The sequence below is a fragment of the Amphibalanus amphitrite genome, unplaced genomic scaffold (genome assembly GCF_019059575.1).
Source record: "Amphibalanus amphitrite isolate SeventyFive unplaced genomic scaffold, NRLGWU_Aamphi_draft 000079F_arrow, whole genome shotgun sequence".
NCBI lineage: Eukaryota > Metazoa > Arthropoda > Thecostraca > Balanomorpha > Balanidae > Amphibalanus > Amphibalanus amphitrite.
This window is the reverse complement of record NW_024881575.1, coordinates 347,169-373,247: the sequence shown is the minus strand read 5'-3', so window position 1 is coordinate 373,247 and position 26,079 is coordinate 347,169. Positions and strand designations below refer to the sequence as shown.

Below are 26,079 nucleotides of genomic sequence, written 5' to 3'. Positions count from 1 at the left end.
TTTAAGAAAACGGATTTATTGCGGGTCTGAGAAACGGCTCTCATTTCGCACTCCAAACTCTCGGTCCATAGAATCGATCCTCATTCGTGCATGATTGGCTAATGCAAGCTAATGCAAGCTATGTTTGGGCTATCTCGCCAAATGCAATTTTTCGTAGACAGAACATTTCAAACGCAAAGCGAGTAATTCTGCTCAAGAGTGCGTAGGGGGACTTCAATTGCTCGTTAGTTGATACAGATGAGGTACAAATATAAATATTCATTTCTAATCGGGCACTATTCTCTAGTCTACACCACGCATACAGAACCATTCTTTTTAACCCTTGCGAGTATCACCAAAATATCTTGAAGCCATACAAAAAAAAACTATCCTTTTTACATGCTAAGTTTCCTCAGACCAACACTCCAACACGGTCGTACAGACATTGCCCTCCCCCCCCCCCCGTCCAGCCCTTTTGCGCAGATGCGCTTTTGCCCTTTTGCGGAAAATCGCTCCACTACGGGGACATTATAAAGTAGCATAGCATTCCGGAAAACAGTATTATGCTGAGGGGCGGCTGTCTGGAGCCGTGGAACAAGTAGAAGCAGTAAAACACTTGGCTTTCAAAATTGTTCAACCTCCACACTTCATATATGATCTATATGAATCACCGCAGGCGCAAGAGCAAAGGGAGAAATCCATCATAGGTGGAAATATAGACAGTTGTAACTGAAACAAATACTTCACGCACATCACGACGTGATCTAAAAGAAAGGCGGTCATCAAAAAGCACAAAGCGCCTGCCGTTTCGCAAGACCGAAACAGCAGCCACTTTGTCAAACATTTGAGTTTCCACCGTCACCTAGGTGCATTCAATGCCTCAACATCGCGGCAGGCGACCGACCGACGTTACTACTGGAATGCAACGGGACCGATACTACGCTGAGTTCGGGAAACAGTGTGAGATTCCCGGGTATAAATAGTTGCAGATCATAAAACTCAATAAACAAGGGACACCTACCTCGCACCTCTTACACACCCCTTCCAGGTTCTAGTTCAGTTGCCGGTGTGGTATCACGCCAACCCACAATAATCTCGCTCTGACAAAAATAACAACATTGGATTGCTAGCAGTGTGTCGCCGTTACACTGGGTCGCTGCTCGGGCGCCGGGCCGGTGTGCTGGCGACAGCGGCGGGGCGGACAGTCCATCGCGCGCACCGGCCCGGCCCGGCGGCCGCACCCATCACAGCTCGTCCTTGAGCAGGCTGTACCGGCTCCCCGACGGGCCCAGCTTCTTAAACACGGACTCCGGGGGCGAGGTGGGTGCCGGCGTGCTCGGCTGGTCGCGTGTGGGGGCCGGCGCGGCCGCCGCCGGCTGCTGCGGCCCGTAGTGGAACTCGCGGTGCAGTTTGCCAGAGTGCAGGTCGGCGATAAACTGCTTCATTTTCACCGGGTCTTCCATGTCCTGACGGAGGCGCCAGCGGCGGTCAGAAAGGGTCCATAAGCGCTGTCTCCGTGCCTGTCTTTATCTTACTATGATGTATGGGAGGATATAATTAGAGCATGTGATGTCTCAGTGTAGCCGGTAGTTCGTAGCGTATCAGCGTAGCGTAGTTTTTCTGCTTGCTTCTTATCTGGACTCTATCTGAACTCCTTTTCTCAGTTTCTAAGAGAAAGTTTTCTTTCTGTTTTAGTTTCTTAGTCTCTGTTTCTTACCTTGATGTCTGGGAAGACATACATATGCCGGAAGCTGTCGATGGCGATAAGCGGCAGGTCCTTTTTCGACTTGCCCAGGTGATGGAGCGGATGGGCGAAGGTCAGACCGTCCGCCGTTAGAAACTGGATACCGTCTGTGGGGCGCAGAGAGTCTGTGTAACTTTATAGGGGCAGTCGAAGTTACAAAATAGTAACGTTTTCAGGGTAATTCCAATCTACGATAGACAACAGGATAGCTTAGATAGCCAGGGCTAATCCACACCATCCACGCATCAGGCACAAACAGTACACACTGACCTTTCTCCGAGTACAGGTCCTTTTCGACGACTCGCAGGAAGCGTTTGGGCGTCTCGGTATCCTCTGGCAGGTGGAACAGGATGAGGAACGGCAGGCCCTCTTCGGTCAGCTCCTCGGCGTTCTCGAACGTGATCTCCCGCACCTGGGGCGGCGGGGGACACGATGTCACATAGGGGGCATTCCATGTCAACCGGGACAGCCAAAATCGGCCACCTCTGCGATTTTGCTCAAACTTGGTATACTTATTGGCTATTGGGTGAAACCTCTGAGGGTGAAAGGATTTTGTCATATGCCCTCGGGCTACAGAGATACAAGTCGCTAAACTTCTGCTTTTTGAGCAGAATTGGACGTGTATTGCAATCTTGAAAGATCTATAGCTTCAACATTTTTGAAGCTATTAATTTCAAACAAACTGAAACGTGTACATAAGGAGTAATGCTAGTAAATTTTGACAATTTTAACATTTTTTGGTGATTTTAAATTTATTTTATTTTGAATTAATTTCTTAAAATGTAATTTGTGAAAAATGGGTACCCTTCGATTTTGCTCAAATTTAGATATTGTCTTCCACTACACGTAAGGCACACGTGCTGAAAAAATTAGAGTGGGCCAACGATAACTTTGGATGATATAGCAACAAGTAGTGCAACGTAGCATGGGCGGTGGAAGGGGCCGATTTCGCTAACTCCACCTGTTTATCGCCAATAACTCACGCCATAATTATTATATTAACGTCAAACTTTCAATATCTGTCCAGACTCGAATTGCAAATCCTCCCGTGCAAGAAACAGGTAAATCGGTCCACAACTTTTCAAGTAATAGCGGTGTAAAGTCAAACATTCCTGCCGGAGCGGCTCGGCGGCCGGCGCCGGCCGTTGTCGCCTGAATGGTAGACTGTGCCGGCGCGGGACGGTTCCAGCTTTGCACTGCGCTTCTTACCGCTGATTATGATCGATTTGTGTCAAATTTTGCGTGAAGGCTTAAAAATGTACAGGCAATCTAATGGTCAAATAAATACGAAAATCAACTGGTAAAATTAAATTATTAGGGTGCAAACACAATATGTGACTATGACGTTTCCCGCGTCGGCCGATCCCCGCCTCTGCCGGCGACATCTTACTCTTAGCAGGTCACTAATTGCCAAATTTATGGTAAGATTAGCTAGAGATTCTCATAACACTACAAATGCCGTATAAAGGAAGAAATAGGAAAATCGGCCAGTATCTCTTAGAGCTATGAGCGTATAAACGCAAAATAGTCACTATAGCAAATTTGATCACGTTTAACCTCATTTGATCTTGAATATATTGATCTAGGGCCATGAAATTGGCACACGAGAAAGTTCCCCGCCGCCCTACCTACAATTCAAATTCCGTTTTTTTTTGTACCTTTTTTGGCTAAACCGGGCTTTTCTTCCCTAGCGCTGGGAGAGTCAGGCGTATTTTCTTTTTGCAACCAAAGAGAGGCGCTGCCCGGAGAATGCCCAATTTCATCATAAAAAACTGGCTTACGATGACCAGCTATCTTCGTGGCTTAGCAGTAAGTGTGCCGAGTGTACCTACCTCGAAATCTAAAGGTCGCTGGCTCGCAGCGGGTCAGCCTGAAGTGTTTAACACGCATTTGTTTTTTTAAGTAGCATCTGGCCAGCCGGCAACTGTCGTGAGGGCTAATGTTCGTATCTAGGTAGCATTTGGCCAGTCGGCAACTACCGTGAGGGCTGTACATATTTACGCGTGTTAGATTAGGTCAGGTCACGTCAGGTCAGGTTAGGTTTGCTTTGGTTTGGGGTAGAAAGAAGCATCTCCGGGTAGCGCCTCTCCTTGGTTGCTAAAACGAAACACGCGAGTGCCAGACATTACGAAGTCCAAAAGACAGTTACGTAGACGTCGGCCCATTCTGGATTTTTTTATATGATGTAGCTAATGTATAGGAGAATGAAATATGTAAAAATCAGCAAAATCGAAGAGTACCCATTTTTCAGAAAACCTAAATTTATTTTTTGAATTTTAATTAAGTTTACTAATTAGTTAATTACGTCAATATTGTTATCCTCAAATTAAAGCCTGACCTATCCCCTCCATTTCACACTTTGTCTCGTGGTGATATGTCTAAAACTTCAATGGTTATGACGCTTTAAAGATGATAATGTGCCTTGCCTAAGTCAATGTTTGATGACGTGTATCTCGGAAACGTGACGTCATATCTTGACAAAAATATGTCTCCTTTCTTTTCACATGTAGATGAGTAGTTTCACAAAGTTTCGCAAAAATCGGAGGAGGTGAGGTTCAAAATGATTATTTTTTGTCCCACTTGACGTGGAATGCCCCATAGGCGACACGACAAAGTGAAGACTCAGACAGAGCGGACACGGTGTTACATGGGCGACACGACAGAGGGACAGAGTGCCAGACAGATTAAGGGGAAGACAGTGGGGATACGGCGTCAGACAGCGGCACAACAGAGGGGACAAACTGTCAGACAGAGGGGAAAACAGTGGGGACACGGTGTCAGATAGGCGGCACAACAGATCCGTCTGAGCCAGACTGCAGAGACAACAGCTTAGCTGATGACCGACAGACTATTGACAGGAAAAATGACGACACGCGGAAGGAAGGCGTTGGGTCATACGCACATTCGACGAATGGAAGCGGAAAAAATAAATCTGGTCTGCTTAATTTGTTGTGACCAAAATGCAAAGTAAGGATCACAAATCACAAGCAATCGCAACGTCAGGCGGCGACTTCGGCCAGACGTGCAGGCTACTGAACCTATAATATAGAAGCCACTGATGACCTCTGGCACGAAATGTGGCGGCCTCAGGTGCCCCCCTCCCCCCCCCCAGCAGTGGGACGGAATCCTTTCCCCACCCACCAGCGGGACGCAGGTGCGTCGCGCCCAGTCGGTGAGCCGCGCTGTGTCGGTCACCGGCACGTCGGGCGGCATGGCGATATCGTCCAGCGAGCTCGGTTTCCGCACAATCACCATGTCCTCCCCGCCGGGCATGAACGCGCGGAACTCGGGCCTGCCGGCGGAACGGAGAGCGGCGCGTCAGACGGCCGGACGTCAGTCAATGGAAAGTCAATGAAAGTCAATGGAGAGACAGAACGGAAAAAGAACGTAAGGAGGCACAAGGCACAACACCACGGCGTTCAGTAAAGAACGCACGCGACACAGCACTCGAAATATAACGGACCCAGCACGACACCTGGTACCCATTGAGCGGATTCCAAACGTCAGCTAGTACAGAACACACTAGAATCGACGGGGTACTGAGACGCGGACGAACTTGCAACGCTCAATAAATGAGCGTAACGCTACGTAAATGCGAATCTCAGCCGTTCAAAATTCATGGGGCGATAAAAAACCAAATTGTTGCCCTGAGCCCCTGACTCGATAGAAATATGTTTCCGCTCAACATCACTTACCCAAAGCCGGCAATGATGACACACTCGTCTTTGAGCGACGAGGCCATCTTCATGAAGGACTGGTACGAGTACGAGTTAGGGCTTTCAAAGTACCCGATCACCTGGCCCTTCTTCTCCTGTGGAAATCAGACCAGAGAGACTGCGTTAGCTTCTTTCCCTAACGGTCCATCGCTACAGATTTGACGCAGGGGGGGGGGGGGGCTCGGGACACGCGCGACCGAATGTTGACAGCTGCTGCTAGTAGTAAATAAAGCCACCGCGACTGATACAGGAAAATGTATTTTTTTCGGTCCTCATAGTATTATTTTACATTATCATGTATTTACAATCCGCGATAACGTGGGACCATCAAAACGTTCCACAGCAAACTGCATAAACCAGTTTACTTTACGATAAGAATACCGGATAATCTAAGCCGTTACAAAAGCAGCGCATATCAACTGTCAGTCATAACTGTCATTCCATCCCGCCTCTGAGGGCTCTGACCGTCCGGCGACTCTCGATCGCTCGCTCTCAGTTCGGGGCCACACCCACCTCCTTTAGGTCCTCGGTCGAGTTGATGAATCTGACCGGGTCCCTGATCTCCTCCTCGAGGAACTTGAGGAAGCTCTCGGCGCTGCGCTGACCGCGGTACTCCTTTTTCGCCGGGTGGCCGTTCCTAATCAGCTTCAGTGTCGGATACTTGGTGATGTGAAATCGAGACGACAGCTTATCTGTGGGAAGACGTGACGTCGGTGTGTTTTGTAGGGTGATAATATTCACGACAGACAAAGACGTTGACGGATAAAATTAGAACTGTGGTCAATGTGGTATCGAATCGCGTACTTTTGAACGCAGCTTTTCCCGACTCGTACTTTCAAGAACTGCTCCTGTGCAAGCATGTTTTTTTTTACGTGATCCGTACCTACCTGACCTGAGGTCATCGCGTGACCTTTATAGCTAAAATTGATGGTGGAGAAGTAGCTTCAGGTCATGTTGAGTCACTTGATGCCAAATTATCGATTAACCAGATCAGATAAACTGGACTCTACAAACATGTGGTTTTACTGGGTGGGTCCTTCTGTAAATTCGGCGACCGTGACCTTCATTGACCTCTCTAGGTCAAACGGCCGGGAAAGCCCACACCCCAAACGGTTCGCTTCACGCATTCTCTACCCTGGTTTTGGGGTGTTTCAAGTCAAGTTGAGATGTCCCGAACCTGGGTGGCTGTCTTGCCAGTTGAACATTTGCAGGCCATGTGCTAATATTGCGCAATGCACACTGCACAGGTCATGTCAGTAGGCGGAACTATGGTCAAGCGTACCCATTTTCGGGAACGCATTTTCGTTCCCATATTTGGGAACGATAAACCCAAATATGGGAACGCCATGTAGGCATTATTTAAAACAAGAAAAAGAACCGTTAAATGACGTCCAAAAAATATAAAACGATCGTGAACCACCTGATATTTGTCTCAATATTGTTGGGAAAGAGTTTGATATTGTAAGGCCCATCGTAGTTTCAAATCGCTCCCCTATTTCTAAAGCAGTCCATCATCCCGGCCGCGAGCCCAAATTTGGGAACGCTCTCGTACACTGGCGCTGCAAGCGTTCCTTATTATGGGAACGGCGTACCCAAAATTGGGAACGATTTCACCGACGCCTTTCAGGGGTTCTTTTCATTAACAAGCATCACGTCCAACGCCGCAAATTATTGTTAACGCAACAATCATCAGATGACCTTTCCGGCAAGACCGTCGCATGTTTCGCCCGGTCTTCGCACGCCCCCCTCTGCAGGATTACGTAATTCACAACGCTCAGCGATGTTCAACAAGGTCTTTCATACCTATATCCACCGTCCGCGCCGAGGGTGGAGACATGTCAAGCACCTGTCTGTTTATCACCGATAGTTGACGAGCACAAGGAAGTATCCAAAAATGGGAACGCTGAATATGTTACACCCTCAAAACACCTAGTCCCAATGAAAATCTAGTTTTTTCCTTTCTTGATGAGTGTAAGTGGCAAAAGTCCTGGTAGGATGGGCACGAGGAATGATCGAAATCAGCATAAAAATTATAAATAAGCCACACAGAGCGACCTATATAAGAGAAATTCCCCCAAAACGATCACGCTTAGAAACACGGAAGACAAAAACCACGCTCATGACGCTCCTTATAAAACAACTCTAAACAGCTAGCATCCAAATAAAATATGTCTATCTGGGATGATATAATACAGCTGAATAATTTTAAACCACTGAAACTGAGTTTACAACAGTAGTTCGGTAAAATCACTGACGTTCCATGTGCGGTCGTGCGCCCCGACACCAAATGCCACCAATATTACCCCCGGACTGTCCGCGTGTTCGCTTGCATATGTCAGCATCTGGTGTCGCTAGTATGAAACTTCATAACCAGGCGAAAATTATTATACTTGACCTCAAAATGTAAAAAACGCTTCATTTTCCTTAAAAATGCAAGTTAAATGTAGTATAACCCATGTTTTCACCATTCCGTCATTTCAAAAAATCATTAAAAATATCATTCGACGGTCAATTTCCTTGTGCAACGGTCAGATTAAAGATAATTTTATAGAGACTTAGTAGATACTTAACCCTCGCATGTGTGCGGCGTTTGCCAGCTTCTAATGTGTAGGGGGGGGGGGGGGGTCGGTTGGACCCCCCCCTTGCCGTTTGGCCCCTGATCGAGCTAGAGCTTCGCGGAAAAAACGAGCGTGTTGCCCGTGACGAGAGGAAGCCGATGATACCCAATTTTAAGGTCCTAGGTCATTGGTTGACCTTCCAGGTCAGGTCAATGACCCAAAGTCGGGAAAATCGGGACCTGTTAGAAAGTCGTAAAGTGTGGCTGCTAAGGGGTTTTTCGGGGTGCTGATCACGAATATCGTGTTAGTTTTGATCACAGGTGATGTCTTGAAGCATTTAGACCAGGTCGGGTCAGGTCAGGTCAGGTCAACCAGTAGGCGTCGTGACGGGTATTCGTAGTACGTGTCAACCGCCTCTGACAGCTTCGTAACATGTTACGAAGTCACCAAAACTACTTCGTAAATGTTCAAATGGTTGCTAAATTCGAATTCAGCTCCAAAAACTAGCCTAGAAACATGTAAAACTCGAAAAAGTGACCCGAGGTCACCCGAGGTCACCAAAGGTCAATGACCTGACCTGACCTTCAGGTGACCTTGACACACACGGGAGTAACATCAAATCACATGTTTGAACGTTTGAAACCACGAAAAGCTTGCAAACACGCGGCTAGTGCGAGCCGACATACGCGAAATCGCGATTCCGGCCAAACATGGTCTCGGAAAAGAGGTCACAGGTCAAAGGTCATTTGGGTCAGGGTCATGAAATTTTCAGGGTAGGTGTCAAATTGATCAATGCGAGGGTACTGAAAGTTTCGTCGCGATCGGCCGCTTTTTACGCGAGTTATTCGCGAAAAACCATGGGGGGGGGGGGGTCCATCCGACCCCCCCTACACATGCGAGGGTTAAAATAGCGTGCACTTTTTTGATACGTGATGCACTTATGAGTTTTAGTGGGCGAACGGCCGAAAAATTACCTTCCGTTCCCATAAATGGGAACGCCCGTTCCCATATTTGGGAACTCCGTTCCCAAAAATGGGAACGTTCCTATATTTGGGTACTCATGACCATAGTTCCGCCTACTGATGTGCTCTACAGCTCGAGCGACTGAAGAGCAAAACGGTCGACGAGGATGAGATTCGAACTCACGCGGGGAGACCCCGTTGGATTAGCAGTCCAACGCCTTAACCACTCGGCCACCTCGTCACGGTAGCCTAGCCGTGAGGCCTGTTTGCACCTGACAGCCTGTGACGGCTCTTTCCTAAAACTGTCACGTCACGGCCCGAACGTTCCCACCTCATTCGACACTCGATGGAGCGATAGTCGGCTGGCTGGGATCAGCCTGAGTTAGCCTGGGGCACGTCACTTGACATGTGGCTTATCAAATACGCTGCGCTGCTATCCAAGCTTGGCTATTCACGATTCACGAATCACGAAATATTGCAGCTCGCGCTTGACTGAGCATTTTGCAAAACATAAAAGGAGGACAGCGTATAACGAATCCCAATGTACAGCCCTCAGCAGACTGCGTGGTAGGTATTCTTTTTTCGTTAATACCGATAATAACTCAAAGGTTATGCTATCAATCGGTCGGAAATCACTGCAGATAGATGCGCCATGCTCCACTCCTTCGATTAGGTCTATCACTAAACAAAGTATGCCCCTTGTGTGGCTACAAAATGCAAAAAATTATTTTGGGGGCAAATATGAACTTTTGGGTTTTGTTGCCAAAATGGATGGAAAATGAGTACGATGAATATGCCAATCTAAGGTGCGGAGTCTCGCGCGTCTTGCTGTTACGATTTCCGAATGACCGATTGCATAGTATTCGCCTTATTCTCGGTTTTGTCGAAAAAAGAATACCTACCACGCAGTTTGCAGAGGGCTGTACCTTCAAAATAGCATTATACCATCCGTCCTCGGCATCCTCTGGGTCAACTAATCCGTGTCCCCCGCCCCCCCCCCTCCTCGCGCTCCCTGGCGGTCATCCCACCTGACGTGACAACCGGTGGATGAGGTCGGGTCTCCGCCGGGACCTGCAATTCCTGTGTGCTACTCTTGGGGAATACGCCACCGTGACCGGGGGCCAGTCTCGCCTCCGCAGATCACAGTCGGTGTCCCGCACAGCCCAATATCTACGCCCTATCCTATTATACCACAGTTCTAATGCCAAGTTTCAGCGAAATCGCCCCGGTAATTACAGAGTTATTGAAATGGGAACAAATTTGGCACCTCTTCTTTTTGTATTTTGCACGTGCAGTGGGGGTCACTCACATAGATCAAGAGTATCCGACCTTTGGTAGAAGGGATGCAGCTACCCTACAAAAATTACCGCAAGACAATCGCCCAAGCCGCTGCTGAGATATAAGCCTCTCAAAATCACTACTTTTGCAAAAAAGCTTGAACACCCTTGACTTTTCACGTGGCACGTGCCACGACGGTCACTGAGATGTGTCAAGAGTAGTCAATTACGGGGTAGAAGGGACGGGGCTACCCAGCAAAAAAGACCGCAGGCCAATCGGTCCAGCGGTTGCTGAGATATAAGCCTCTCAAAAGCGTTACAGGCCGGGACGGGCCGGGCCGGGCCGCTCATACTGAGATTTTCCCGTTATATTGAAAAGACTTCGCTTCGCTCGCTACGCTCGCTCGCTCGTAATAACACGCTGGAAGATTTTTGCCAAATTCTAAATTGAGGCCCTCAGGGTCCGAAAAGTGTAAAATTACCCCTAAGTTTTTTTTTATAGAAAACCGTCATGATTTCAGAGAACTTCAATTAGCTCGCTCACTATGATAAATAGAAAGAATAAAAAGCGCTAGGATAGGACAGCCCATGAAATTGCCTATTGCAGTCAGATTTGACCTCAGGTCAACTGTTAACGACCCAGAGTTCATAAAAGATGGTGTGTTTTCAGGAGCGTTTTATCGAATAAATTCGATATCTTTTCAAATATAGCGTTGTTGGCACCACCGTGTTCCTCTCGTCGAGCCGAATCGAATAATGTGTAAGAAGACCTTAAAATGTAACCTTAAAACATGACTGAAGTGACCTAAATAGGTCGTGATGCAGACCAAATGACGCACCTTGACGAGACAATTCCATTGACGACTGTCCCAAGTCTCTATCGCAGTTCTATCAAGAGGGATCTATGATGAGTGTGCAAAAGACACATGATGATCGCATTACGTTATCAGAAAAAGTGACCTAACTTGACCCGAAATCCTCGATATGAGATAGGTATTGCAAATGTAAGCTCAAGATCATTTTTATCTCAAGGAGACGGTTCTCATGATACCCATGATGACCCTATTTAGCTGATGTCAAATATACCTAAGGTCGAGGTCAAATATTGACCCAAGTAGGTCAAATAGTAGCTGGGTTAACGATCAATGATCATTCTAGTCAAAACAGACCTATTGATGGCACAGAGAGGCTTCTATGCTCTTAGAATGAAAAGTTATTGGAAAAAGGCGCACGTGACGTAACCTAACGTGACCTATGACCTAACCACAGGTCATCGATATGAAGAAATAAATGAAAACAAACAAAACCTGTATACAGTATATCTCAGCTTTCCATTTTCACTTTCAGTGTCGAATGAGGTGGGAACGGTCGGGCCGTGACGTGACAGTTTTAGGAAAGAGCCCGGCACCGGCTGTCAGCTGCAAACAGGCCTCACGGCGAGTGTACTGCGACGAGGTGGCCGAGTGGTTAAGGCGTTGGACTGCTAATCCAATGGAGTCTCCCCGCGTGAGTTCGAATCTCATCCTCGTCGACTCGTTTTCCTTTCAATCGATACCTATAGTAGTGCACATGACCTGCAGCGCGCAATAGCACAATGCCAGCGATCAACGTTAGCAGCAGCTCGGAAACATGACTGGCTGCCCTAATATAGAAGTGTAGGGGGCATTTTTCGATAGATCTCCAGAACCGCCAAACTGATCGTCACCAAACTTTCAGCACCCTCCCGCGAAAAGCTTTTACACATTGTGGCCAAAATATTTTCCAAAGGCTATGATAGGTTGGCCGCTAATGACGTCGGAGTGACGTCATTTCTGCCATTTTCGACAAAAAAGGTTTCGCGGGAAGAGCTGTCAGGCCTACAGCTTTAGAGATACAGAATAATCTTTCAGACATAATAGGTAAAATTAACAGAGCTACAAAACTGCTATCTCGAATTTTTGAAATTTTTGGATTTTGACCCCAAAAATAAAAAATAGATTGTTTTTTTTTAAATAATAGCCGAAAAATCCGAACACTAATTTCGAAAAAACCGGAATATATCTGATAGTTCCTACCGCCTTCTATCCACATACCAAATTTGAGATCGGTGCCTCATTTTCTAGCCAAGTTATAGCGGAAAGACTTCAAAATTGATGACGTAAAATTTTCAAACTCAATTTTTACCAATTCTAGACCACGTAGCGCAAAACAAAGGCCACCATTAGACTCTCCGTGACGAGCTGCATCGAATCAATACCCATTTGATGCAAAACTATAAACTTTGAAATTTGACCTCTTTTGAACTTTTGACATCTTTTTTGACCTGACCTTGACATGACATCCACCAGAAAGTGACCTAAACCGTACCTGATGGTCTTATAACCAACACCATTGAGTTGGAAATGAAAAATCGGCCATAAAACATGCATCACACAACCTTAGTTAAGTTGGGTTCATGTGCTGACCCTTGGTGACCTGACCTGTTATTATCAGTGACCTCTAATAGCAACATATGTACTAGGCAACTGACGCCTTATCGCTTATTTTCGACAAAATGCGTTTTACTCGGTGTTATAGCGCATTCCCTAGAAGACCCATGAACGGTGAAACATTTTATCTTTGACCTGACCTGTGACGTCATCGGTGACCCCGAGGTCAACGAAATTAGGTTTTCACCCAACAAATTTGACAGGGCTATTGAACGCCGTTTGAATTTTACGGATCCGTCCAGTAGTTTCGGAGATACGGGGGGGGGGCAAAAAATGTCCCCCCCCCCCCACCGCGCGGAAGGTAGCCGGGAGGCCCACCGCCTGCCGGGTTAACCCTCGCCCGCACATGCCATTTTCCCATCCTAGAACGCACATGGGGTGGTTGCCACCCCCCCCCCCCCGCGCCATTTCGTTCCTGTTGGAGATAGAGCTTAGCGGTAAAGACCAAAAAGATTATTTGGGAAGAGACAAATCCAACGATACCCAGTTTTACCTTCTCGGGTCAGTCATTGACCTTCCAGGTCAGGTCAAACTAAAAAATATTGCTGTTTTGGGTCACCGTTGGATATCAAGTGCGCTGCTTATCATATACCGATGACGATGCCGTTTTCTGGTGCAAAGCCAGCTAGAACCTCTTTGTAACACTACCCGACCAGGTTTTTGCTGCTGAGGTCATTTCAGGTCAAGTTAGGTCAAGGTCAATTATATGTGTTTGTATGTCTGTGTGTGTCTGTGTGTATACTGATGTGTGCACCGATTGTTTATGTGTCCATATTACATGAAATCATGATCTGAGAAGCTTTTACCAAAAATGCAGTCAAAAAAACTTCACAAAAAGTGAATTCCGCTTGCCTAAAACGCAATTATCTTAGATGACCTAAGTTGACCTTGACCTTGACCTTGACATCTGTACATCGTCGAACAACATGTTCCATGATAGGTGGGAGGTAAGACTGGCAAAAAAGGCCGAAATCAAGGTGTCAAAAGCTCACAAGGCCCATAGCCAACGCAAGATGTTGGGAATTGGCCATTTGGGTCATGACATGACCTGAAAAAACAAGGTCATATCTCCGAAACCAAAAACCACAGAAATTTGAAATTTTCAGTGGACATCAAGAAAGGATAGAGAAGCTATACGAAAAATCAGCCTTCTAGCTCAAAAAATGTTGAGTGCAGAGCAGAAAGACTGCCTGGGGGGGGGGGGGGGTGGCCAGGGTTGTGCTCGACTCAAAATAATTTGCCGACTCGACTCATCATTCAACTTCAGAAAGCCCTGACTCAACTCTGACTCAAACAAGGAGCTGATTTTTTCCCTTGACTCGACTCATGACTCAAGCGGCTCATTGAAAATATGAGTCGACTCAAACTTGACTCAATTTTTTGTTGAGTCAAGTGAGTTGACTCAAAATTGACTCAGATAAAAAAGTTGTTGAGCGGGGGCGGGGATGAAAAAATCCGGCAGCAGGGCCAGGGCGAAGTTGTTAAGCGGGGGTGAATGAAAAGCTTGTTTCTAGAAAGTTGAGTCAGCTGACTCATGTTCCTCAATGTCAAAAGTTATTTTACTGATTCAACTCTGACTCAACTCAACGCCTTAATATTTTTGTCCGACTCAACTCTGACTCAACAGCTCAACATTTTATCCGACTCGACTCAAATCTGACTCATTTGAGTCAGAGTTGAGTCAAATTTCTGACTCGACTCATGAGTCAAGCACAACCCTGGGGGTGGCAACCACTCCCCCACATGTGCGGGCGAGGGTTAATATACGAGGTGCACTCCAGAAGTTTTGAGACTTTTTCAGTAGAGACAATCAGTTGTTTCAGAAAAGCATGAAACTTCAGTGACTCTTGAAATGAGACCTCCCGAGTTCAATACACTTATTGTAGCACTCCGGTCACTTCCTGAAGACCCGCTGCTAAGTGCTAGTCCTTCAAAGTGAAGGTGCCCAGGGCCTCTGTCACAGCCTCATTCATCTCCTCCACATCTTCCAACCGGCGTCCCCTGAACTTCTCGCTCAGTCTGGGGAACATCCAGAAGCCACAGATGGCCAGATCTGGACTGTGGGGAGAATGAGGGACAGTTTTGATGCCCATCTGTCTTAGTTAGCTCGTCACCATGTCCATGGACTTGTTGGTGGGTGCGTTGTCCTGGTGCAGGTGCCCCTGGCCAAATTTGAAGAGTTCCGGTCTCTTGCGGCAAATTCCCTTTCTCAACTCCCTCAGAACTTTCAGGAAACATTCCTTGTTAATCATCTGGCCGTGCACGGGACCCAGCTAATGAATATACTGCCTTTTTGTCAAAGTACGGGATTATATATTATGAGCTTCCCAGTGGACCTGCTCTGTCTGGCTTTCTTGGGTCTGGAAAAGTCAGTGTGCTTCCATTGAACACTTTGGCTCTTGGTGTTTGGATCGGTAAAAATACATCCAGCTTTCGTTTCAAGTCGCTGAAGAGTGAAGAGTCAATTTTAAATATTTCTGGGGTATTTTTATCAAGCTAATCACAAAATTTTATCGCCTAGCCTAGCGACCCTCAAAGTTGTCCTCACATAAACAGACTGACCATGCTGTACACTGGCCGCTGTAACAAGCCGCGTGCGACTTGCCATGTTCAAGGTGATGTCCTAGCCGTCTCTTGCAACGTAGAAAAAAACAAAATTATGCAAGTACGTTTATGACAACTGTGGTAAGGACATATGAAAGCGACAAGAATCTAGCACTGTTAATAGGGCTTTTACGAGGGCAGTCTCAAAACTTCTGTCACCCTAAAATCCATCGACTCCACAGCCCTGGTTTGGGGCATGGAATTAAAAACACTTTTTTAGTTTTGGTGGTCAAAATCCAAAATTTTTGAAAACCCGGGATAGCAGTTTTGTAGCTTTGTTAATTATACACTTTTTTATTCCAATATTTTTTTTCTGTATCTCCAAAACTGTAGGCGGGACAGCTCGTCCTGCAAAACCTTTTTTTGGGATCGAAAATGGCAGAAGATGACGTCACTCTGATGTCATTTGCGGCCAACCTATCACTTGCTCTGGAACAAATTTTGGTTTCAAGGTGTAAAATTGAGGCCCAGAGGGGTTGTCAAAGTTTCGTGGCTATGTCTGCTACACCAGATATCGACTGAAAAGGAGAGGGGGCCGTTCCGCCGCTATTCGTTCCCGACTTATACGACGATTGGTAAAAAGATATTGAAATATCCGAAATTTTACTTTTGGTGACCTCTGGTGACCCGACCCTCAGGCCGACCTAAAAATTGACCGAAGTACTTGCTTCACAATTTTCTTGACACGTTGATAATTTTTGCCAATACTTCAATGTCGCTCACGGCGTACCGCTCTAAATGGCCCCGAAGCCGATTTAGGGGGGGGGGGGGTCGGTTCAAATACCACCACACCCGCCCGGCGAAGGTCGCACCGAGCAGCGGCCTGGCGCGGCATATCGAGGCGCCGACAGCTGCGGGGTCTCAAGACCAGCTGACTGCTGAGCCCCATCGTGACAGTGAACCAGCGGACAATACCCTGGCGTGACGCGACAATTTCTAGAAAGGAGTAACGCACGCCTGCCGGCCGCGTGATTCCCGTCGATAGCCCGATATGTGACGAGGTGGCCGAGTGGTTAAGGCGTTGGACTGCTAATCCAATGGGGTCTCCCCGCGTGAGTTCGAATCTCATCCTCGTCGACCGTTTTGATTGCAAAGGCGAATTAAAACGAAACAACCACATGGGCATCCACATCCCACATATTGATAGTAGTCGACAATCGTTCTGGGGAGAAGTGACAGCCCCAGCTTGTGGGTTTGACGAAGTCAGACCCTCCGGAAGGATAGGTTGACAGACCCAATGGGGGGGGGGGGATGACCGACCGACTGAGGCGGGGGGGGGGGGGTCACATCCCGCGGGATCGGTCAGTGAGAGCCGCGCCGGGTCAGGCGGATTCGCTGGTGTCGGACCGGTTCCGCCGGTTGGACGGGACAGGGGAGATGCCACGCTGGCCCCCGCGCCGGCGCACCGAACGGGACCGGTTGGCATTGGCAGTCGGCACCGTGGCGACTTTTTGCCGCAGCAAGAGAGCAGCTAGGGAGGTACACGGCAGTTTCCGCAGCACAAGCGACAACGTACAGATGAAATCAAACAAATACATGGTACAGACTGACTTGCAATAAGAATAAAAATAAGAATGAATCATGAATAAGAATAAGAACGTCATTTCTTTTGAAGTGAACTTGTCAGTTGTCAGACACAAACAGGGATAGCATCATAATTTGTCGGCCACCTTTTTCATACAATGGCTAGCCAGACATGTGCACGGATCCGAGAAAATAGATCTCGGAGCTGACCCCATGGATCTTGATCTTTGATCCGATGGGATCATAGATCCAACTCTCATTTGTCCTGAGATCCATCGGGATCATAGATCTGAGTTCTGAGCCTATGTTTTTGCCTAGATATCCGGTAAGATCACATATCCTTACTAAATTTTTGTCAGCATAGGAGTATTCAGGGAACACTTGTTACCATAATCGTAATGGTTCTGTTCAGAGATATTATGTGATTGCACATAACAATTCATGGTTTTGTGGCAGTTATTTACATGGAATCACATAGCAACATGGTTTCACAGGTTGCATATGGTGGGGTCCACTCGAATCATAGATCCCTCTTCTTGATTTATCGTCAGATCCAATGAGATCATAGATCCAGGATATGTATTTTGCACGTAGGATCCCGCTGGATCATAGGGTAGTGTGGGGTAATTTGAACATATTTTTACGTCTTCTCCATTGTACCAAATTCCAGTTCAACCCTGGATGAAGAAAAACTGCTTCAGTAGCGCAAGTGTCACTTGCTTTCACCATGCAAGCCTCATTTTTGGACGAGCCGAGCATACCTTGAATAGCATAGCCTCACTTCTCCACCAAGTCACGGTGTGTTCAAATTGCCCCACCGTGGGGTAATTTGAACATACTGCCTTTACCTGTCATAAAAACGATAGTCTCGCCAGCACCGATGTTGTTTGAACCATAAACAAATAGGCAGAACAATTCTAAACATACCTTCACTTGAAAAATCAACACAACAGCAAAAATAACAGTTGCAGAGTATCAATATCTCCACGCTGCACACCGGTCAGTTGACAGAATTCGCCCCTTTTCAATTAACAGAACGTCTATCATTTTTGTTCGATAAAAACTCTCCCAACCGTACTACATCTGTTAAAGTGGTGCCAATCGAAACCTGGACATTTGGAGTTCTGATTTTGTCCAATGGCCAATTCGCAATTGGTTGGACAAAGGTAGCAGACTGGACAACATTGGACGATGGCTTGCTACACTTCAGCGCTTTTTATAAAGTAATCGTGCATATAGCATTGATTGGCGAATGGAAAGCTTGTTAAGCTCTCAATATAATGAAAACTTTTCGGCTGGTAAAATTACATGATAAGCAATATAAATGACGGTTTTGAGTGTTGATAGCTGCATAAATTTTCGGACATATTTGGACAAATAGTTGACTGTAACATTTTTGGACGGAAAATCAACAAAAATGCCGGACATTAGACGGATATTAGACGTAAATTTTCTAAAACTGGCATCACTTATCTGCTACTGCCTTGGGTCGAAAAAATTGGCAAAAAAAAAAACTGGGAACGTTGTTTTTTTCGGAGCTATCCCTGTCTTCATTCAAATTCTCACACTATGTTCAAATTACCCCACGCTAAAAGTTATTTTGCCATTTTAAAAAACAGGGTTCAAAAGCAAATTTCTTGGATTGAAGGCACTGATTAGGTCATTATACAACAAAAGCCGTTGCGTATTAGGCGCTAGCAATGCAAGATTTTGCGTTGCAATGAAGTTGCAATGACGTGTTGTTAGGCGTTTTTCCTTGCGAAATTGATTTTTTACACTGTGCGTCAACATCTTCATTCCCTGAAACTTTAAACCCCGTTCATATGATAGCCCTTTTAGTTACGATAATTTCTCTCATTGGTCTTATTGTCATGCGACTTATGGATTTTCCGTAATTTTGTGTTATTCACACTATGTTCAAATTACCCCACATGTTCAAATTACCCCACCCTACCCTATAATCCTAGCTTATCATTTAAGGTGAGATCCACCTGAGATCATAGATCTATCACTCGGATCCATGCACATTTTTGTGGCTAACAACACCAGATCAGACATAACAGCTCCTTAACACGATACCAATATATTTATATTCCGGACATTCAATTCGCCAAAAATATGGCATGGTATCTTGCAAGACAGGTAAACACATGAGCACCAGTTTCGGCTTACCTTCCTTGTCACAGTCCACCTTGGCCATGAGCACGCGCTTGGAGTCGAGTTTCTTGGCCACCAGGTCGGCGCCCTCGTCCCAGATGGGCTCCAGCATGTTGCTGAAGCGGCACCAGTCGGCGTAGAAGTTGATCAACACCAGCTCTGTGGACCCTGGACGCCAGCAGTAGTCGTCAGTGGCCAGCTGTAGACCTACGCTCAATGGATCTCAGTCAATATCCTATCCATCCTGCATGTATCAATGTAACTATGCATGCATGTGTGAATGTATGCAAGTCCTGTAGCTCAGCTGGTAGAGACTTGGACTGCCAGTGGTGAGGGCCAAGGTTCGACTCGCTCGGCCACTAAAGATCGAGGAGTGCTGATGGGAATAGTACAGGGTTGGTTGGCGGAGCAGCCGCAGCCGGTTGAAGTCTGCTGAGAGGGATGAACTGTGTCCAGAGTTGATGGACACTCTAGACCTAGCATCCAAATATTCTTGAATAGTCGGATGCAAGGCCGTATATAGGAGGTAGAACGGTTAGCCGTTTGTTTACATCGGTGACCTTGACAGATGACGTCAGCGGGTGTCTACCAATCTTCACCAATATTTATCTTCGAGGATTGTATCCTCTAAAAGGCAGTTTGACATTAACCTTTAGGCTCCCTTAGAGCCTAAACAAGATAATTTACTGCACAGCAAAGTATTAAAAATCGACAAAGCCTTGACACCCCGTGACGTCATCTGTCTCCTGAGCCCTCCCTATGTGGCAGCATAGAACTGTAACCCCCTGGTCGGATGGATCGGACCTACACAACAATGGTTCTGCTTAGCATAAGCTGGGTGCTGTCAATTCGCCCATTCAAACAAGTAATTCGAAAAGAGCCCGAGTGGATAACAATTTCTGAGCTGCAAAACACATAGGTGGATGTTATATACCTATTCAATGCACCTACCATAGGTATATCACTCAATTAAAAGATAGTGAGAAGACGTGCACAGTGATCAGACTTACCTACAACTTTGTCAAAGTTGTTTGCAGTCAGCTGAAGGGCACCACCAGCTGCAAACTTCAACAGTCCCAGCAGGGGCTGCAAAGAGGGAAAACAATTCATAGCGAGGTGGCATCTGCCAGCATTTTACATGACCTTTAACACTTTTACAACAGTAGCTAATTAATCAGTTCGGTGTCATCAGTACGTGTTGGCTACCTACTTTACATGAATTAGTCACCAGAATATGTATTCCCAGGGAGTCACTCTCGTCAATGTTCTTTTTCACACACATTGGTGACCTCTCAGTGACGCAATTTCCCAAAAACTTGCCACATGGTCTTATCTCATTAAAAAAAAAAATCCAGAAAAGTTTAGAAGTCTAGTAACAAAAGCAGTCCTTTGGAGAGCATCCATCTGCTCCTAATCCAGAGGACTTTCTGGTGTCAGAATTCAGAAGTGACTAATTATCTGCAAGGGTGCAAAATGCTCGCACTGCTGGATGCTGGTGCATGGCTGTGATTAAATTTGAAAAATATCATAGCCTTTAGAAAAAATGTACATATGGTCAAATCGGTGGCTTTGGGCTCGGGTGCCCCCTAAGCAGTGCTTGTTGCAAATGACACCAACCAACTACCGGACCATCAGGTTACCTGGTGATAAGCTATATCAAACATTTATGTTACCAAATGTGGATGGTGGCATGATCCTCCCAGGTCTAAAGCATGACCTTTTAGCAGGCTTAGCATGATCTTTTCTTGCCAGAGCCCTGATCGGCGGCCGGCTAGTACTCTTGCCCGCGCTCACATACGTGCACGTTACCCCGGCAACGGGCTATTGACCAATGAGAAGCGAGAAAAGTGTTACGTCACTGCGATTTTTCATATACCTGTGCCCCCCGGACGTGACGTAGTGTGCTCGCGCGCGTGCAGGGTCTCTGCGATCGAAAAAGAGCGCTAGCAGCGCGCCACTCGACGCCGCAATTGTCAAAAGTGGCGTGTTAGTATGCTTTATTATGAATGATGTGTGTAAAAGTGAGTTTTTATGTTGTTTATTTGGAGGAAATGGTTGGAATAAATTAAGTTATTTTTATTTCTGTTGGTTAGAGTTTTTATTCAAAAGATTTCGGTCTATACCATTGATATTTGCTGAAAATACCTTCGCTTGAATAAATTGCAGATATTTGGCAACTGAAGTGTTAGGTAAGCCTAAATGATATGTAAAAAGGTAAGAGACACCCTAATTATCATTTGAGAAACGAAAATATAGAAATTTTCCTTATAAGACTCGCTCAATATGCTACTCCGCGGTTTATGCCCCGAGGGTGTCCGAGGGTTCCCGTTAGTTTGTCGTTGTCGCTCGGCTCGCGCGCGAGCCGACGTCACCGCCTGTGACGTCGGCTCGCGAAATACGTCATACCCTGCACACAAAATAGCCGGCTGCCGAACAGCGCTCAGATTCTACCTGGCTTAGTAAAAGAAAGGTGGGTGGGTCAAACAACTTGTGAGTTCTCACACTACTAACTCCCTGCCACTGGGCACAAAGTTAGGAAACAGACATGCTACCAGCTGGCCTGCATTTAACGTAACCTAATCTTTAACCCGCGCCGAGGCGCCAACCGCACCGGGCCGGGGGTGTCTGAACACCCCCTCCCGTCTAACTCAGCTCCTGGGCCACGTAGTGGCACACGGTATGCGGCAATCGAATGAGCATAAAAAAAATAATTAAGAAAATTCTTCAATCAAGTACCAAGACCTTCATCATTATTGAATGCTTTGAAGTTTTACAGATAAAAATTATATCCGACTTACCAGAAAGATGATGATGTGAAAAGTATTTGACATTTTGCGTATAAATCGAAAGTATTATATACGTGATAACGCAAAAAAATGAAGCCGGCACCGGATGCGACTGATGTTACTGCCAGCCAGCAGCCGCCCAAGGCCCTATATACCAGGTAGGGTCGTCCGGCGATTCTACCATTTCGTGACGTCAGCTCGTGACGTCATTTGGAGTCAAGTCTCGAAGCCCCGTTCAATCCCCATGTAAATGAGCGATTTTCGAAGCACTGTAGTATGAAGTCTGCACAAGATATATCAAACCTAAGTATCTTATCTGAAAGACCAGACAATTTTCTGCAAGTTATCTATTACGTGTTTTTCGCTAAATCTTTTGCTTTTTTCACAAAAGTGTAAAATGTCCCCCCATGTCTCCGCAGCCTCCCTGCCGCCGGCCGCCGCGCGGTCGCGGTAGTGTAGTGGTTAGCGTGCCCGCGCAGTATTCCAAAGGTCCCGAGTTCGAATCTATGCGGTGCGGAACTTTTATTGCAATACCAAGCTGAATATACGCACATCCATAATAAATTATTATTCGTATAGCTAAACTGTCACCAAGCTATCCATATAAATTGACTTCACCCAAAATATCGGCAAGATTCTATTAAAATATCAATTCAAATATGGCGGCTTGGACTGCCGCGTGCGTTAGGCTCCGCCCATAGCTCCGCCCACATGCGTGACGTCATTCGTGTTAGTGGACACGCGCGGAGATAGGGGACGACATGGGCCTGCAGCCGCCAGCGTATTTACAAATTGCAACCGAGCTCCGCCGTAGGGTATTTTATTTCCGCCGTACTGTATTTCACTTGGGGGATTTTCTACCATACATCTGCCTGAGCTTAGGGTAATTACAATTTGTCGGCGACGTTAAAAAATGATGCACCTTTTTTAGACATGTATGCAGTGCCTTCCCTCTGTAACATTGTTTCTGTCTCGTCCGCAGGACTAGATATGTCCAACATTCACTGAATTCCGAATACAGAATATCGAAATGGCGCGCATGCCTATCTATGTTGGACATATCTAGTCCTGAAAATGATGTAGATACTAATGAAAATCTTGATGAAAATGATACAGGTAACTAAAATAAATAACAAAGAGAAATAATATAACTGCTGCACCTCAAATGTCATGCCACGCCGGTCATGCCACGCCGTCGCCGCCGGCCATGCCGCCCCCTGCCGCGCCAGGCTCGCAGCCGCTGAGAGATACTGAACCCGACCGTCCCCGTCGCAGTGATCGCCCGCGCCAAATGCCGATCCGCTATCGCGACCCCAATTTCACGCGCTGACTGTGCCACTGACTCCCTATCATTGTCAAACTCGGCAGTTGTTTGCGATGTTCGGATATGTTCCGCGTTTAGTGTTTGATCGTTGTCCCGGCTCGTTTTCCAGCCGGTCCACTCGTTCTGGTTGCCTAGAAGCTGTGTTTTGTTGCCCCCTGGGCTATTTGTTTGTTCGCGCTCCCGTGAATGCGACCCGTCGTTTGGCCTTTCGGCGTCGTTTCGTTACGGCACCCTTCAATCTATGCCAATCTATGTAAGTCTTTGTTCCCGGCCGGCAAAGACTGGGGGGAGATAGACATGTATGCAGTGCCTTCCCTCTGTAACATTGTTTCTGTCTCGTCCGCAGGACTAGATATGTCCAACATTCACTGAATTCCGAATACAGAATATCGAAATGGCGCGCATGCCTATCTATTTTTTCGCAGTATGGGATATCGCATGTGCATATTTCTGCCTTTTTGGGTGCGCTTTATCGGTTTTTCGTGAGTAACTCGCGTAAAAACGGTCCGATCGCGACGAAACTTTCAATGCCCCCGATTTTATCAATTTTACACCTACCCTGAAAATTTCATGACCCTGACCCAATTGACTTTTGACATGTGACCTATTTTTCGAGACCATGTTTGGCCCGAATCGCGATTCGGCGTATGTCGGCTCGCATTAGCCGCGCGGTTGCAGTTTTCACGTGGTTTCAAGCGTTGAAACATGTGATATGATGCTGGTCCCATGCATTAGGGTGGGTGTCAAGGTCACCTGAAGGTCAGGTCAGCTCAATGACCTTTGATGACCTCGGTTCCTTTTTCGAGTTTTACATGTTTCTAGGCTAGTTTTTGGAGCTGATTTCGAATTTAGCAACCATTTGAACATTACAGGGGGTGTAACGAAATTATCCGGACACCTTTCTTCCCGCTGCATAATTAAAAAGCAAAACAATCTGGTATTGGTACTTTTTCTTTTAACTGAGCTTGTAGCCACCTTTCATAAAAACACAGTGATGAATGTTCTGGAGCATTTCAGCCAATGGATTCTCCAGCACACTGGCTTTGATGCGGACCAACATCGTCTAAACCTGTGCCTGCGGTTGAGCAGTGCTTATGGCGGGTGGCCCTTCATACACCTCCTGCTGAACAAGAGCCGACAGGTTTTCGGACTTTTTCCAAGTCATAAGCGTCAGCCCAGAATGATTGAAGGTTCTATCGGCATCACCTGAGCCCTGATCGGCGGCCGGCTAGTACTCTTGCCCGCGCTCACATACGTGCACGTTACCCCGGCAACGGGCTATTGACCAATGAGAAGCGAGAAAAGTGTTACGTCACTGCGATTTTTCATGTATGTACCTGTGCCCCCCGGACGTGACGTAGTGTGCTCGCGCGCGTGCAGGGTCTCTGCGATCGAAAAAGAGCGCTAGCAGCGCGCCACTCGACGCCGCAATTGTCAAAAGCGGCGTGTTAGTATGCTTTATTATGAATGATGTGTGTAAAAGTGAGTTTTTGGGTTGTTTATTTGGAGGAAATGGTTGGAATAAATTAAGTTATTTTTATTTCTGTTGGTTGGAGTTGTTATTCAAAAGATTTCGGTCTATACCATTGATATTTACTGAAAATACCTTCGCTTGAATAAATTGCAGATATTTGGCAACTGAAGTGTTAGGTAAGCATAAATGATATGTAAAAAGGTAAGAGACGCCCTGATTATCATTTGTGAAACGAAAATATATGAATTTTCCTTATAAGACTCGCTCAATATGCTACTCCGCGGTTTATGCCCCGAGGGTGTCCGAGGGTTCCCGTTAGTTTGTCGTTGGCGCTCGGCTCGCGCGCGAGCCGACGTCACCGCCTGTGACGTCAGCTCGCGAAATACGTCATACCCTGCACACAAAATAGCCGGCTGCCGAACAGCGCTCAGTACAAGTTCAGAAGCAAACAAACATTGCGCCAGATTTCGTATGAAACGCGCCATCGTCCTGAAGTTTCTACCACAGACGGTAGTTCAACCGCAGCCGTAGTGCGAAAACCCCTGCCCACCTTACCCCACGGCGGAGCTCGGTTGCAATTTGTAAATACGCCAGCCGCCACGACATCGAAACAGTGCTGCCAGATGGGGAGGGCTGTAATCCTCTATATCAGTTACAAAAATCCTCCAGATTCCTCCAAATCCTATTGGTAGATATAGAAAGGCGGTCTTGGACGCTGCGGGGGGCTATACCCCCAAAAAAGTTTCACCAAATACTAAAAACCCATCGGATTTCGAATCTTTTCGCACTGCTGTGCAGTTTAAAAGATACTTTTTCTTATAAAAGTTGTTGAGTTTTCTTTTATCTTAAAAAAAACGAAAATTTTCGTCGATTTCAGGCGCTGCAGGGGGCCGGGGGCATTTGCCCCAAATGTCCCCCTTAGATCCGCCAGTAGTTTGGTACCCTCGTAAATATAGCTACAGACTGAGACATTCTGCAGTCTCACGGTGATAAAGGACGTGATATATCCTAACGGGTAGGGTGACGCTGGGCAGGAAAATGCCTTTTTAGTCTTGAATGTGTTATATTTTTCCATGAAATTGAATATAATAATCGGGCGACAAATCCTCCAGATTTTCCTCCAGAATCAAAAATCCTCCAAAAGCGAAATTTGTCCGCAAATAGAGTTCAAAATCCTCCAGATTTGCGGAAATCCTCCAAATCTGGCAGCACTGCATCGAAATGCACAAATTTGGGTAAAGTTAAAGGCTACCTCACGTCAGTACAAAATGAAATCTCAAGCTAAAAATGAGAAGTCAAGAGAAACATCTCTATATCTAGCGACATTTTGCTCTTCTGGCTTAACTACGGGTATCTATGGAGAAAATCCGTGAACAGCTCTGGCGGCCACAGCCCACAATAAGCGGCTGGATTTATTATCCGTGAATTTTAAGCGGATTCCACTGTATTAATATCAATATTAAACAAAAAAGGCAATGCCTAATCTTCTGTATTTCCTAACTCAGT

General features: G+C 46.4%; 1 protein-coding gene and 3 non-coding genes across 4 annotated transcripts; 2 read left to right on the top strand and 2 right to left on the bottom strand.

Moving 5' to 3' along the window:
- On the bottom strand, positions 1–21,928 carry LOC122379510 (endoplasmic reticulum resident protein 44-like). The gene is made up of 9 exons (XM_043361777.1): positions 21,788–21,928; positions 20,000–20,075; positions 19,005–19,157; positions 5,953–6,131; positions 5,419–5,534; positions 4,865–5,015; positions 1,994–2,135; positions 1,697–1,830; positions 1–1,445 (listed from the first exon to the last, which is right to left on the bottom strand). Exons 1-9 carry the CDS (start codon positions 21,818–21,820, stop codon positions 1,224–1,226), a joined length of 1,206 nt encoding a protein of 401 aa, XP_043217712.1. The 5' UTR covers positions 21,821–21,928; the 3' UTR covers positions 1–1,223.
- Positions 9,119–9,200, bottom strand: Trnas-gcu. The gene has a single exon. It is a non-coding gene; the product is annotated as a tRNA-Ser (tRNA).
- Trnas-gcu lies at positions 11,686–11,767 on the top strand. The gene has a single exon. It is a non-coding gene; the product is annotated as a tRNA-Ser (tRNA).
- Positions 16,304–16,385, top strand: Trnas-gcu. The gene has a single exon. It is a non-coding gene; the product is annotated as a tRNA-Ser (tRNA).
- Positions 21,929–26,079: the final 4,151 nt, after the last annotated feature.

Excerpts from the sequence above, each read along its gene's own strand:
- LOC122379510 (XM_043361777.1), bottom strand. The coding sequence starts at position 21,820 with ATGTCAAATACTTTTCACATCATCATCTTTCTG. Across the intron at positions 5,535-5,952 it reads CGACCGAGGACCTAAAGGAG|GAGAAGAAGGGCCAGGTGAT; the intron begins GTGGGTGTGGCC and ends TGATTTCCACAG. Across the intron at positions 1,446-1,696 it reads ATGTCTTCCCAGACATCAAG|GACATGGAAGACCCGGTGAA; the intron begins GTAAGAAACAGA and ends CGCCTCCGTCAG.